At 33.0% G+C, this 16,421-nt stretch overlaps 1 protein-coding gene across 3 annotated transcripts in view; it reads right to left on the reverse strand.

Moving 5' to 3' along the window:
• Positions 1–16,421, reverse strand: part of Taf2 (TATA-box binding protein associated factor 2) — a 74,356-nt gene that overhangs the window by 46,252 nt on the left and 11,683 nt on the right. For all 3 annotated transcript variants that reach the window (XM_058585703.1, XM_058585702.1, XM_046464731.2), the window contains exons 4-12: positions 16,227–16,345; positions 14,733–14,874; positions 13,318–13,549; positions 11,597–11,781; positions 10,459–10,572; positions 8,857–8,956; positions 7,457–7,542; positions 2,624–2,759; positions 665–819 (exon numbers count right to left, since the gene is read on the reverse strand). In XM_058585703.1, coding sequence (XP_058441686.1) covers positions 665–819; positions 2,624–2,759; positions 7,457–7,542; positions 8,857–8,956; positions 10,459–10,572; positions 11,597–11,781; positions 13,318–13,549; positions 14,733–14,874; positions 16,227–16,345 — 1,269 coding nt within the window. The remainder of the gene's footprint in view (positions 1–664; positions 820–2,623; positions 2,760–7,456; positions 7,543–8,856; positions 8,957–10,458; positions 10,573–11,596; positions 11,782–13,317; positions 13,550–14,732; positions 14,875–16,226; positions 16,346–16,421) is intronic.

Here is a 16,421-nt window from a genome sequence, read left to right on the forward strand (position 1 = left end):
GAATATATACTAAACAAAATAAGTTATTCACTGTAGTTTAAAAATTTTCAAATGTATTATCAGGAGTTCAAAGCTTGAAAGCAGATTTTATTATAAACCAGGTGGAAAAGTATTCAAAAACCTTGTGAAAAATGCTTCCCCAGATTTAAACAAAATTTTTGAAACATTGAGAAATTTGTGTTTTGAAAAAAAAAAATTTACCAGATTATTAAAATGTTCTTAAAATGAAAAATGCAAAAACTGCAAAATTACAAGATACCATTCAAGTTGTGCCAATTTCTAACCACATCTAAAAGTCACCAGACCATTTCATCTTACAAGTATGCTACAGGCTGTCTGGTAGATTATTTACCTCATCCACTAGCAAACCTATTTTTTTTTTTTTACTTGCATATTAAAAAGTACTTAAAATACGACAAATTTTATAAAAATAAGCATGTTTGTGTATATATATATGTGTGTGTGTGTGTGTGTGTATCTCAATGATTAGCAGCAGTTTTAGAGGAAACAATTCACAACTCACAGCCATTTCCACTATTTTTTTTACAAATATTAACAGTTCATACATACTCCCCCTATACCCCAAATCCCTCTTCTTTTATCTTCCCCTTAAACATACCTTACTCCCCACCCCACTCTGTAGAAATGCTATTGAAAAGGATACACCCACTGCTTTATTAAGGGCTGGATATCTTTGCCAGAGACATTTGAAATGGATTTCAAAAACCCAGATGTGGAAACCAACATCTGACTCCACATATGTGACTGGAACTTCTGAGATGAAGCAGTACTAGCCAGGCTTAGCAATTTATTGAAAACCTTTAACAATAAAAGTATCATTTAGTAAGTTCATATAACACTGATTTCTGTTGTATACTGTACCCACTTGGCATTATAACCTCATTATAGCCAACTGTAAAAGACAATAATTTCACAACTTCTTATACAGATTGTTCTAGTTAAAGACTACAAGCAACAGAAACATGCAAAGATTTAAACAGCCAGAATATAAAAGCATTCTAAATGTGAACATTATTGAATATTAATAATACAGTGAACAAAAAATATTGTGTTTACTAAGAATTAGATCAACATCTAATACCTACAATTTATTCTGTTGAGTTTTATAGAGAAACTAAAAATTAAGGACTTAAGAATATTCATTAGCAGTCTAATACACTCAAGTCTTAAGCATGAGTCTTAAATTTTGTGCCTTTTCTATTTACAAAAGGTGGGGAGACAGCTGGGGGTGTTCATCAGTGTTAAGAGTTCCTCCCAAGCATGTGTGAATCCCTAGGTTTGAGCCTCTGAACTACAAAAATTAAATAAAAAGTAAATACACAACCAGAGAAATGAAAAATTGTACACCACTTGCGTACTATGAATCAAAGTACATTCTGCTGTCATGTATAACTAATTAGAATAAATACATAAATAAATTATTTAAAAAAAAGTAGGTCTAGGGATATAGCTCAGTTTGAGAGCTTGTTTGGAGGTTCTAGCAGGGGAGCGCAGCTACTCGTATACCCTTGACCGAAGAACGGTCCTCCTCTATCGGGGAAGGTCGTCCTCTTCGACCGAGCGCGCAGCTTCGGGAGGGACGCACATGGAGCGGTGAGGGAGGAAGGGGACACCCGCCTAGCCAGCCAGATCAGCCGAATCAACCCTGGCGATCAATGGGGTGACAGATGTCGCAGCCAGATCGCCCTCACATCCGGGATATAGCTCAGTTTGTAGAGTGCTTGACTTGCATACACAAGGCTCTGGGTAAAATCACCAGTACCAAAAAGAAAAAAAAAGTAAATACAAATAGTCACTAGGATTTATACTACTGTAAAAAGTTGAATGGCTCTTTATAGACCATTTTCTCATTTAATATTTCCATTTTCCAACCTAAAGGCAAAATGAAGGATAAAAGAATTAAACTTAACTTTAAGGTAAACTTAAAATGCTTTCTCTTTCTGTTTTGGGAGACTAAGGAAGAAGTATTGCAAGTTCAAGACAAGCCCCAGCAACTTTATGGCCCTAAGTAACTTAGTGAAACTATGTCTCAAAATAAAAAATAAAAAGGGATGAATATGTGGCTCAGTGATAAAGTGCCTCTGGGTTCAAGCCCCACTACCAGGAAAAAAAAACAAAACAAAACAAAAACGGCATTAAATGTTGTTTTTTCCACCTGCCTCTCAGAATGCTACTATCATTTATAATGTACCTATATGATCTCTACTATCTCATCTACCATACTGAAAACTACTTACGCCTGAACATGTTTAAAAGTATGGCAGAATGTAACAATAGCAAAAAATAAGCACCTGTTAAATGGGTTTTTTTTCTATTGCCAGTATTTTTAAATGGAATTTCATCCTTATTCTTCTAATCACTGCAGAATACAAAATAATGACTAAATAGGTTTGATCTTCATCTTCACATCCTAATTTTATCTTCATAATAATCATGTGCTAAGTAGCTTAGATACTGACACCATTCTATTCCTGAGAAATGCAAATTAACAAGTTATTTAGTGGCAAATAACAGTATAAACCCAGATTCCTAGAGAATAATATTCATTATAAAAATATAAATTTATCTCTTCTATTGTTAAGTTCTTAATTTTAGTACTTACTTGTAGCATAAATTCCATGCTGATTCTATTTTCAATCAATCTCATCACAAGATGGGCTTTACACTGAAACATAGTGTAGTATTCCCAGGAGAGTGTATGCGGATGCTTTATGGAAAAGTGTAGATGGGATGCTGGACTAAAAAACAACAACAACAACAAAAAGATTTATTTAATAAAACACATTTGACTATTAATTAAGCACTAAATTTCATGGCCACATCAAAAGCCTCATGGGAATACCTAACATATTTCCTTAGTACCAAGAAACATCTAAAAATCAACTTAACTAGAAGAAAATTATGATATTTTCCTAACGCACATAAAGGAAACTTGAAAAAATGGAAATACATGACAAACTCATAGATGGGAAGACATAATACTGTATATATAAATTCTCACCAAATCCAGAAATACAATCAATGCAATTCCAACCAATATCCCAATGCTAAAGCATGCATAAAAATACATTCAAGGTAAATTGCATAAAGTATAAATCTACAAAGAAAAAAAAAGGAATTTTTCTCTTCAAATCCCAGAGTGGGAGAAATTTTCCTAAGAAAAATGTGAAATCTGAAGAACATGAATACCAGATTGACTATGTAAAAATTTAAAATTTTGACAAGATAAAAAAGATCATTAGTGAGAGAAAGGTACAGTCTAGTAGAAAAGTAGAATTTCTACATGATCATATACCTTGAAGAAGAATTGGGTAATCTGGAAATTACCCATTTTTAAAATTTGAATCAATATATTAGCCTTCAAAAATGTACCAAATTATACTCTTCGAATCAATATATAAATAGTGGCCCTCCAAAAATTCATATTAAAACTTAATCCCAATGTAACAGAATTAAGAGGTGTGACCTCTGGGAGACGATTATGTTATGAGGGCTCTCCACCCTCCATGAACAGGATCAGCACCTTAGTAAAAGGGTCTCAAGGGTAAAGGGAACTTATTTGCCGGTCTGTCCCTTAGGTCATGTGATGACACAGTGTTCCTCTCCTCTGTAGGCTGCACAACAAGATGCCTTCTTGGAGGCAGAAAGCAACCCTCCTCAGATATCAATTTTGTCTGTCCCTCAAAGCTTGGACTTTCCAGCTTCAGCTTCCCCAGGGTTAATAACCATGAGAAATAATTTCCACTGTTTATAAATTAGCACCTATGTGATCTCTAATATCTCATCTACTATATTAACTACTTAGTTACAATAGCATAAACTAAGACAAGTATTATGTGTGCTTAAAAGCATGGCATACTGGAGCTGGAGTAGTGGCTCAGTGGTAGAGCACTTGCCTCACATGTATGAGGCACTGGGTTCGATTCTCAGCACCACATATAAATAAATGAATAAAATAAAGGTTCATCAAGAAAAAAAAAATTTAAAAATCGCATGGCATATTGAAATTTAAAGTATTTTTACCAATACAATATTTATAAAATTATTTTTATATTTCACTTATTACTTTCAACCTTTTGAGCACTGTGGGTTTATAAGCTTTAGAAATAAACAGTAACATGGCAAATGCTAAGGCAAAATGGAATAGTATGTAAATCTTAAATGGAATGAAGCAAGTTAATGTAGTTATAGAGATTGTTTACCAAGTATACTTGATTGTAAAAAAAAAAATACAAAGTAGAATTCATGATTGTTTTTTTGTTTGTTTTTGTTTTTTTAATGTCAGTTACAGAAAAATAAAAGCCAAAAAAAGTCTTGAAGATACATCAAAATTATAATCATGGTTATTCAAGGAAATGAACTGGTGGGGTTTTCAACAGTGGTAAAAGAGGATTAAAAAAGAATCTCTTTACTTTATTCCAATACTTCTAAATTTTCTTGAACTCTTGAAAGAATATTTTTCACGTACAAATTTTTAAAATTAAACATATAACAAAAACTAATAAATGAGTGGGACTAATATAAAAACCATTGAGTGTAAATACTAAGGAACAATGGGAATGCCCTGATTATACTAGGAAACTGCTAAGCATTAGGCACTCGGGAGAAGAAATTAAAATTTACTGAGTGCTTATTATATATATAGCTTTACCTCAAGTGATCCTTCACAACCAACCACTTTAAGGTGAATCATTAGTGGTAATGTATAAATACATTAAAACACACACATGCAAATACACATAAAGGTTATGTAATTTTCTTTAACTGCAAATTTAACAATAAAAGTCTAGTTTGCCTAACTCTATAAATTCCCTATACTTTGGAATATTATTCATCCATAAGAATGAATGACCTTATAATTTTTGCTGGTAAATGGATAGATCTAGAGACTACCATGATAAGTGAAATAAGCCAATATCAAAAAACCAATGGCAGAATGTTCACACAATGGGGGCAGGGGAGAAGAATAGAAGTTAGGTGGATTAGACAAAGGGTAATAAGGAGAAGGAAATAGGGATGGAAACAGAAAAGACAGTAGAATGAATTAGACATAACTTTTCTGTGTTCATATATGAATACACCACCAGTGAAATGCCACATCATGTACAACCACAAGAATGAGAGCCTAACCACAATAAGTTATACTTCATGTATGTATAATATGTCAACATAAACTCTACTGTCCTATGTATCTAAAAAGAACCAAAAAACAATAAAATAAAATAATTAATTCCTATTCTTCCCCACTGACTTAATTGTATCTCAGTGACCATCTGCAACAACACCAACAAAAAGGGCTATCACTTGCAAAACTTTAATTATCTTAATCTTTGCTGTTCTTTGAGCACTTCAGGCACTATGATTAACCTTATGAGTCGTACGTAAAAATTTGCTTTTAAATAACTAAAATACATAGGGTTATAAAGGAAACTAATTATAATGATACAGTTAATCAAAATATTAAAAATTATGATACTCCACTGAATATACAAGTTTACTTATTAAAAAACAACAAGATCTAGCTAGAGTCTGCTGTGGTAATTTTGAGGTAGTGATGAATACAAGGATATATAAACATTTCTGCTACCAGTGATAATGTGACAGAAAAACACCTATGATTTCTACTGCTGACAAAGTAACACATATTGTTAATACTACCATATATATTGCCAACATCCCTAATGAAGGAAATGAAAAATTTTAGTTTATGGTTAGGGAAATTAGGAAATTTTCACTTCACTTCAATCCATAGTCCTTTAGAGAATCTATGAACCTTAGATGAAAATCCCTGCCAGCACCACTGTGTTGTTATAAGTGACTATCTTGAGAATCACAGCCTCAGGAAAAGAGTCTCCTGTGTATCTCCTTTGCTAGCAAAGAAAAAAACTTTCTTCCTTTTTCTGAAACCGTGTCCTCATTATTGGACTGGCATCAAGGACAAGGACCAAGTTTTCAGTAACAAACTGGCAACCTAGATGGGACTTGAGAACACTTCCCTCTCCAGTTTTCTTGGGCAGGTCTAGTATTCCCAGCAATCCCTCTTCCATACTGAGGATTCAAGGTGGCTGGTCAGCTTGTTGAGAGACAATGGCTAGAAAATTAGGAGACACGTGAGTCGGCCTCAGGCTGAAGAGGAGGAGATGTTCCCATGAGTAAAGGGAAGGACTGAGGGACCATCTAAGCAGCTATCAAGCTCTTTTGGCTTTAGAAAATTCTTGCCTTCTCTCTCTGAACTGTAGGTTGCTCCATCAATTGTTCAACTGTGAGAAAAAGGAAAATGAATGCTGTAAAGTCGGGACACCCTTGGCCATCTGCATGATTTCTGCCCTATGTATTCCTTGTTCAGTCACCCACCAACTGCTACCACAGATATCTGGACTGCCATGATGCTAAATATTCTTAACTGTCATTGTCCCACCTGATAAAGGAAGAAGGACTTTGTGTCACTTCTCTCCAACTTTGCTCTCTAGAAGGAAGCAACTTGGAGATGTAGTTACCCATTTTTCCATAAAAATGGAATGTAGAAATTGACAGGGGGGAAATGTAACAGTACTCCACTTCATGCATTGAATATAAACTTTTGCTGCCCTGCTGCTGTGACTTATTTTTAAAACAGACATGTTTCTTTCTTTTCTTCTCCCCTTCTTCCTCCCTAATCCTTTCTTTCCAATCTGGGGAGGGAGAGGGTAGGATTACCCTTCTTCCTCATCCTAGGCTTTCCTGTGCTTAAGCACACACAAGAATGAAGTAATCAGGTGATGCCAGAAGATCTAAGAAATCTCCCAAACTAACAAGCAAATTAAGACCCCGCCCCCCATCTAGGGTACACCTAGAATGTAGCCTTTGAATCCCCCGATAGGCAGATTCCTTTAGGACCGGAGTCCCATTTGTTTCTCCTTTCCTAACAGAGTAATAAAACTTTTTTTTTTCCTTTTTCCAAAACAAAAACAACAAAAAGTGGCTGTCTCTTTGTGACCTGATAAAACAGAGAAGACAGGGAGAAGAGTGAGGGAAAGAAAAGAAGGAAAAAGGAACAAATGAATGTCTACTTATGTAGCTACTCAGGTAAATAGGTAGGGGTAGGATGTCTTGATGCTGAAATTATCTACTTAGACTTAAAAAAACAGTGGTATAAAAGCAAAATACTCGTTTCCATTATTTTTAAACTTTAATAAGAACAGTATGACACAATAGCATTAAGAAGTAATCACAGAAAATAGCCTAATTTTTTTAAAGTCTTTTTTTTTTAGTTTGAATCCATTTGTAGCCATCTCATGAGATAAACATAGAAAACAAATGAAAGGAATATTCATAGCATTAATAATTTTGCATACTATCAGTACTTCTTTGACCTTGCAGGGGCCTCAATAAAAACACAAGTGATCTAAGAGTGACCCCATGAAATAAGGCTCATATCTTGGAACAGAAAACTTACTTATCCTTCTCTTTTCCTCCACCAAATATGGGATGTAGTAAAACTCCCCCAGTTTTTAGTTCATATGCCACTATTTTATCTAGCTCCTAAAAAAGACATAAAAATGGGAGTTAAAAACTTTCACACACCAAATTTTAGAAATAAACCATAAATTCTCTTTCCTGGCACCAGAATATAAATTTTATAAGATAAATGAAATGCATCTGCAGAATAGTTAATGTTCTTATAAATAAAGCAAACTATACAGCTGGCTTAATGCTAAAAGCCAAACAGCATTCTTTACTTTGTGACTTCAGGGCTGGCCAGCAGCCTGGCAACTTTTCCTTATGGCTCTTCTCAACCTCTCTGACCTGTCTTCCAACTTTATTTTTTCCTTCTCAGTATTTTGCTTCTGAAGACTTAGACAAGTAAAAAGAAAAGGGGATAAATTATGTTAGAAATCTATAATTTTAAAACATCTCTAGTCTTCTCTAATATGACATAAATCAAACTCATGAATAACTTAAACAATATAACAATGCCTGACACAAGTAAGATGTAATTTTTTTCTCCTTCTGAAATGAAGAACTGGCTCTAACAGTTCTGAATGTGTAAATTCTTTCAACAGTTCTAGATGCGTGAAGTCTTTTTAACAATTAACTTTTGGGCTTGGGTTTATGCCTGAATGATAAAAATATATAAAATAATAAAATGGGGAAAATGAAGGAGGCTATTTAATTAGAACATTGCAACTTGGATTTTTATTTACCTGAGAAGAAGAATATATAAGCATGACATAATTAAAACATATATGACTAGAATGGAATATGCAAAATAGATAGTTTTCATTTTTTTCTAAATGTTTAAATAACAGGAAAAAGGTATAACAATAGAGAACATATAAGCATTAAAGGGATAACTAGCCTGTAATAAGCATTCATCATGTGCAAAATATGCATGATATAGTGTGCCACAACCCTTGACAACAGGGTAAACACTATTTCACTCCTTACACAGATGAAGCTTAGAAAGATTAACCATTCACAAAGCCAGACTAATTTGCAAAGCACAGGTACTTGATGATTAGAGAGTTTAAATATTCTTCTCCTTAGGGAAAAGTTGTTACGGGCCGACATTGACGATAAAACAGATAACTAATTTTTTTTCTCAGTGAATTGACACTCATTTTATGAGGGAAAATTAGAGATTTTTCAAGTTATGTTTTACAGTCATTAAAAATAAAGCACATGATGGGAGCTGTGGTTGGTAGAGTGTTTACCTAGCATGTTGGGAAGATCTGGGTTCAATCCCCAAACCAAAAAAAAAAGCAAAACAAAATGAGCACATATAACTTGGAAACCAGGAAAATACTATTGTATCTTACTGACTTATGAGTGTGTAAGGGATCTAGCTATTATTACCTCTTTAATCCAATGGTGGTACTCATTAACACCAAAAGTTTTCTTCATCCAAAGTCCATAAATATAGCCTGAAATTCCCTTCAGCACCCATTCATCAGACCTAAGCAAAAAGTCAACATTTAAACTTATTTTTAATCATAAAACTCTTCAGATGAAGTAAAAAAGAATAATGCAACTAGTATGAACCTCCTCCAGCCTTCTTAAAGAAAAGGAAAGTGATTAACAAATCATTGGGCTCCTAACTTCCTTTGTCTGATGTGCCCATTCATTATGCCTTTTTTTTACATCTGGCTTAATCTTTAATTATAAGACTACTTTCCAATCTTATTTCAAGTATAATTTATCAATAGATGTGCTCTATTTCAACAGTGTTGCTTCTCTCCTTACCAACTCTGCTCTGACCATCTGCCTCTTTAGAAATACCTGTGAATAACAAGGATTGCACTGCTCAGTTCAACATTCCGCTTTCTTTACTACTAATCCAATGCATAATTTTCTTTTTCTCTCTTTTGTTGGGGGCAGGGGGAATTGAACTCAGAGGGGCTTTAACACTGAGCCACATTCCCACCCTTTTCATTTTTTTGTTTTGTTTTGAGACAGGGTATCACTAAGTTGTTTAGGCTAGCCTCAAACCTGTGATTCTCCTACCTCAGCCTCATGATTCTCTGGGATTACAGGCGTGTACCAAGATGCCCAGTTCTATACATAATTTTCAATGGTATCCAAAACATGAAGTTGAACTATTAATTACTGTTATGTTTCTCCAGAGAAAAGATAACTGGCATCATTCACTCATTTATTCATTCATAAATATATCCATCTGTCCAGGCATCTGCCTATCATGTTCAGGCACCATTCTTTAATTAAACTATATAAAATGTTAGGAAAATTATAAATCAGAAATGTTCCCCTTTCCCATTTAGCAAGAAAGAATAACAAGCCAGGATTTATACAATATGTAGAGTACAAAATGTTCGCAATTAGAAATTGTAATCTTCAAGAAATTTTTTTGTATTCTTTCAAACTCATCTCAAGCTAAACAAAAAGAAAATAGAAGGGTTTGGGGCTTTTTTTTTTTGGCAGTGCTGAGGATTAGACCCAGGGCCTGGTACATGCTAGGCAAATACTATATCACTGAGACATACTTCTAGTCCAAAAAAATATTCTCATCTCTCCTTTCTTTCAAGCAATGTGGTACACAGTTGAATACTAGCAAGGAACTCTCTACAACATAATTATTTTATGTAGAGAATTATTTTGCTTTAAACATTACCTTGAACATTTCCAACTGCTATGAGCACTAGCATCAGAATTCTCACTGTAGTTTTGTGCACATTTAAGTCTATTCTTTAAGAAATTGTGTTTAAAAATCTGACTTTATTACAGAAGCAATTATACTGATTTTTACAGCTAAAAAGTTAGGATGAAATTTAAATTCATTACTTTTCTAAGATATACACAGAGAATAGTATCTTTTAAGTTAGTTATCTACAATTAGAGCAAAGGTCAGCTTACACTGCAAGAAAAGAGAAATAAACCTTTCTAATTCAATTTCTTATTTGAATTGAACCCAGAGGTAATGTAAACATTAAAATGACTTACCAAGACATTCTGGATATGAAACATCCAAAAAACTGCTGGGCCAAGGACTGGGCTAAACACCTTCTAGTCAAAGGTGTCTCATCTATAATCATGGCACTGTGTAGAAGATTTGTGCTGAAATTTAAATGAAGAGGAAGTTAATTAAAATCAAGAAATCATTATTCAGTCAAAATAAAATAATTAATAATTAAATAATCATACTTTTAAAATAATCGAATTAAAGTTAAACACAAAAGATAAAAACCAGAAAAGTTTCCCAGAATACTTTCTAATCTTTTCAGAACTTGGCTGAAATTTATAGTCTTAACTGCTGCTTAACACAGGGAACAATGCTGGACAGAGTGGCACATGCCTGAAATTCCAGCGACTGGGGAGGGTGAAGCAGAGGACTCTCAAGGGCCACCCTGAGCAACTAAGCAAGAATCTTTCTCAAAATAAAAAATAAAAAGGACTGGGGATGTAGCTCAGTGGTAAAGCTTCCTGACTTCATCCCCAGTAACAAAAAACAATAAAACAAAAAAACAAAACCTTTCCTAATAATTACTAACTTTGTTTTATTATTTATCTTTAAACACATTATCTCATTGGACTTTCCAAACAACACCCTGAGGAATGCCCATTTTACACATGAGAAAATTTAGAAATAAGGAAGGTAAAATAACTGACTTTGAAACATAAAACAGACATTTGGAATTTTCCAAAGAAGGAATAAAAGAAGAGAGGCAGGTAAGGAAGTTTAAGAAAGAAAGAAAAGGAGAGAATGAAAAACAAATCCTCTCTACTTTTTTCCATGAACAAGTTTCTGATGGTATCAGCATATTTTTAAGTATTACTAGAAAAACTAAACTATGGGTATGATTTTTAAAAATTTATAAACAAAAAAAGAGACTAAAACATGCAAAATATTAACATCTATTAATTCTGGATGAAGATAACGAGTCTTTAAAGTTACTTTAAAATTTTCTTCATGTTTTTCTACAATTTTAAATTTTAAAAACACAATATTTTCTTCAACTCAATTACATTTAAATTAAGGGGAGAAAGTTCATACCTCACAGTAACGCTGCCTATAAAATCAGAAAGCTTTCCTCATATCACTATTCTACATTAGGCATTTCAAATGTGAAGAGATACCAACCTAAAAATGCTCATGGAAGCATAAGCAGCCACTTCAACATAAGCCTCATCAATGAATACAGTCTTAAAACACGAGTATGGATATCGACATGTAAGAATTTCTTCATAAAATTCAAAAACTTCATGAAGGTATGACGTGGTATGTTTAAGCAATGGAAGAAGTTGGGGTAAACAAAAATGAGTAACCTGAAAAAAAAAAGCCAGGGAGGTCATCTAAATGTTAAGGGTTAACTTTTATATTTTAAATTTCCTAAATTTCAATTCTTTCTCTCTCTCTCTCTATATATTTTTTTATAAATTTCATAATCCTGACAGTAAATGCTATGATAAAATTATTAATTACTTTTTAAATCACCTTTAAAAAATATTCATTGTATTGAAAATACTAAATTCATGATGGATTATAAATCTGTGAAATGCTTAGACCTATTAAAAATAAAACTATGGTTCCAAAATAAACTAAAATTTCTTATTAAATAAGATTTCTTATTAAATATCTAACCTATTGAACACTATGCATTTTATAGCACTCTCTTAATAATTTTTCTTTTGCAGGTGCTGGGGATCCAACCTAGAGCCTTGCACATGCTAGTCAAGTGCTCTATCACTATGCTATATCCCCAGCCTCCCATCCTAGTACTTTAGTTAATGCTAACCAACTGTATATAAAGAACAATTACTATATTTGGCCTCTAAAATCTCAAATACATAATGAAAGCTACAGAAGCTTACTGGTAGTTAGGAGATAAGAAATGCTCACAATACAAGTAGCAATTTTGGTTTTCTTATTAGGTAATAGTTCACTGGTCACAGAAGTATCACTGACTCATATGATAATTCTATTTCAAATTAATGACTTCAACAACGGCACAGAAGAGAATACCCAGGAAGGTTTCATATAAGAAAAAGAATCTGAGGTAATCATTTTAAGTTAGATAAAAGTTTGGTACATCACAACAGGAAAAGTGAATATCCGAGATGGAGAAAGAACTGTGTTATGAAAAATAGACCATTTCAAATATATTAAAATTTTAGATTTTTTACAACATGGTGCTTAGTATTCTAAAAGATTCAAGTATAATCTGATTAGAGTATAGACTGATGTCTACTAATTCTGTTCACTATTAATGTCTTCTTTTTCCTTAACATGTGTTTATGAGTGTTCAAGTCCCATCTCTGGAATCTGAAAAATCACATATTCAAAATTAAAAAGCAAGCCAGGCACAGCGGCACACGCTGGCAATCCCAGCAATCTGGGAGGCTGAGCAAGGAGGATTGCAAATTCAAGGCCAGCCTCAGCAACTTAATGAGACCTTGTCTCAAACTAAAAATAAAAAAGGGTTGGGGATGTACCTCAGTGGCAAAGTGCCCTTGGATTAGAGCCCCAGTACCAATAAATAAATAAACAGAATTTTAAGCGCAAGACTTATTCTCACTTCATTGTATTCAGAAAAGAGAAAAAAAGACTGAGGCAGGGTTCAAATTCTAGTCAGCAAACTCATGAAGATTTCTTTCCTTTTGAGAGGAATTCACTCAAGAATTCATGTCATTAAAATGTAATTAACATAGTTTCTAAAAATAAAAAATAATATATATTTTCTCTCTAGTGATATTCTTGATAGCTGGAAGATGAGTTAAGAAAGACATTATTTCATTAATACTCTTCATTTAACAAGAAGTGAAAGGCTAGAAGAGAGCAAGAGGGGAGAAGCTATGACTTACCTCATGCATATACGGATCTACAAGTATTTCAAAAGGTCCAATGGCCAAGGAGATGTTTGATGCTGCTGTAGGAATGGTAAGCATATAATGGAAGGTCTTCTTCCTCATATCATGGGTATACACTGTCTCTACCAAATCTCCATTGGATATAGCCACCATAGCAGCATCTACTGTAAATTCTAATTTCCATGTACATAATTCAGAGTATGAATCAACACACGGGAACCAAAATCTAGAACAAAGATTGACAGTATAGAAAATATATTGAAAGTGTATCCTACATTGTTGTCTCCACATGTAAGTTATTTTACCATTTCTAAAAATGTATAAAAAGATATTTTATTTCACTGATGAAGTTTTTACTCTGTGTTTTCAAAGAATCTGATTTAAAAAAAAAAACTTCCAAAAATCATTTGGCAATATTTAAAAAATATATTGTGTGGCAACTCCAGTTCAAATGATAAACAGTTAAGCAATTCCTACTTTCCAATTTTTAAGTTAAAAATAATTTTAACTTGTATAATCAGTTATTTTTTATGTAGCATTCATTTGCAGAAATTAAAAAGTTTATAATTAAGTTTTATGAAACATAATTAATATTCAGAATCTAGTCTGTAGGTATGGAAGTTGCTTTTTGATATTATGTGATATACTGCATAATTTCACACTGAGTACTAATAAAACAAGATACAAAATTTATCTGACTGTCAATTTAGGTCAGGTCTTATTATGGTGTCAGGGTTGGTACTTGGTAATGAAACATAAATGGGCTTAGAGAAGTTAATAATCTAAGGAGAGTAAACTTACTATAAAACATTCCAGTAACGTGTAGCAAATTACAGAGAATATGAATGTATGAACTACAATTACACACAAAGATGTAGGTAAATTTCACTATCAATTTTGAACAAAAACAGCCAAATATAAAGAGCATAATACATATGACTCCATTTATATCAAATTCAAAAACAACTAAATTGGCATTTTAGAAAATAATATAGTTGGAAAACAGAATGCTCTGTGGAAACAATGAATGGAGGCAAGCACAAGGGGTGTCTGGGATGCTGGTAATGTTTTTCATCTTAATTTGAGATATGGATTTAATGGGTTCATTCACTTGTGAAAATTTATTGAGCTTTACACTTAAAATTTCTGTAATTTTCTGCATTTTTTTAAACTTCCATATAAAGTTAAGGAATCAAGTAAGATAATTATTTTAGAACAACAGACTTGCAAAAGAAAGAGGAAAACGAAAGACACATGACTGAGGAGGAATAACTAGGAAGAGGTATATGTTTGGGGAAATCAAATTCATACTTCCCATTTTACATTAAATGAATATATTACATGCACATTCATGATAAAATAAATTGAAAAATAAAATTAACTGAAATATATAAGAATTTATAATCTACCTTGTGGAATTTTGATACCCACAAGAGAAGACATGAGCACCTCTCTCTGCCATACTCCCCTCTACACTGGGTACCACAAAATGAAGACCTCCTTTTGGCTGATCCAAAGAAAAATTAATGTGTATCTTCAGAACCTTTAACTCTGCAACAAATAAATACACACATCTGTTGATATATAAATAACAGTGATCTATATAAAGAGTTATACTGAATATAAAATGGGAGTCAAAGCCTGAATTTTATATTAAAAACCATACTCTGTACCTTAGTTAGGCCTATTATTCTCTCTCCACTTATATTAACCCAAGAGCCTACCTCTACCAGTGCTCCTACTCCAATCAGTTTAATTGATGCTTACTGCTTTTCACAAAATACTGCTGCTCTGGTTATATCACATCCTCCTCTCAACATTTCTAACAACATATAATGCCCAAAGAAAAAAGTTCAAAATTCCCACAATGCACATGCAGGCCTTTCCAATCCAATCCCGAATTTTCTTTTCAAATTTTTTCTTCTTTTAAATTTCCCTAAAAATTGTTCACTGTAGTTGATTTTGGAGAGTACAGAAGAAAGACTTATACGAACAGGACTACCCGAGAATTTGCATTTTCTTTTAAGCTTTTCATTATGTTTGATAAACATGTATTGCTTTCATTAATATTTTTTAAAAATTTTACTTCAATTTATCTCCAAATATTACAATAATTTCAACAATGATAAACTTTAATGGCTGGTCCCTATATTGTATAACCTCCCTGAATTCTCCCACCCCCAGTCATATAGAAAGCAAAAACAAAAAGTCTTTTTTATCTCAGTTAATTTTTTTAAGGCTAAATGAAGGCAGGCAAAAGCTTTTTATAATAATTATAATGGCTGAAAATGTAAGATTTAGAAAGAATATGCTCTAAAGTATATAGAGTAAGTACCAGGAATCCTATGTTCCAGTTTTGACTTCACCAGTAATTAGCTAAATGAAATTCAGTAGGCCACTTACTCTCAGTAGACTTCAGATTATTATTCTATAAAATGAAGAAGCTGAATCAGATTATTTTTCATATATCCTACTATAAGATGCTATAATTCTAAAATGATTTAATATGGCATAGGCTCTCAAATCTTGACAATTTGTCCTGTCCATCTTTTTTTAAAGTAAAAATTTTAAATTTAAAAAACAACAGTGATAGTGGCATGCCTATAACTCCTGATACTAAAATAGCAGAAAGACGACAAAGTTCAAGGCTAGCCCGGACAACTACTCGGCAAGACCCGGTCTCAAAATAAAAAAAATTTATAAAAGGGCTACAGATGAAGTTTAGTAGTTGAGTGCCCCTGGGTTAAATCCCCAGTATCACAAAAAAGACAGACAAAGTTTTCAACTCCTCTTCCTCCTCCTATATATTTAAACTGATTTATTTACAATTTAGATATCATTAATTTTCAAATCTCTGAATTTTACATGAATTTAATGTAGTAAATATATTCTTGGTACTTTACCATCAACGTGCTTCCATAGCTCTGATGGAACCTTAATGCAAAGTTCTCCATTTCCTGCATCAGGATCCACGGCACTAACTGCAGCTGCATATGCATTGGAAAAATAATTGAGATTCCTCCTGGAGAAAGAGGGGAGAAAAAATGATTTGTAATAACATTAAGTTACATATTTCACCAAGATTCTTCTTAGATCTC

Source organism: Marmota monax, unplaced genomic scaffold, assembly GCF_021218885.2.
Source record: "Marmota monax isolate L192 unplaced genomic scaffold, Marmota_monax_Labrador192_F-V1.1 WCK01_AAM20220418_F8-fsc00003, whole genome shotgun sequence".
Classification (NCBI taxonomy): Eukaryota; Metazoa; Chordata; class Mammalia; order Rodentia; family Sciuridae; genus Marmota; species Marmota monax.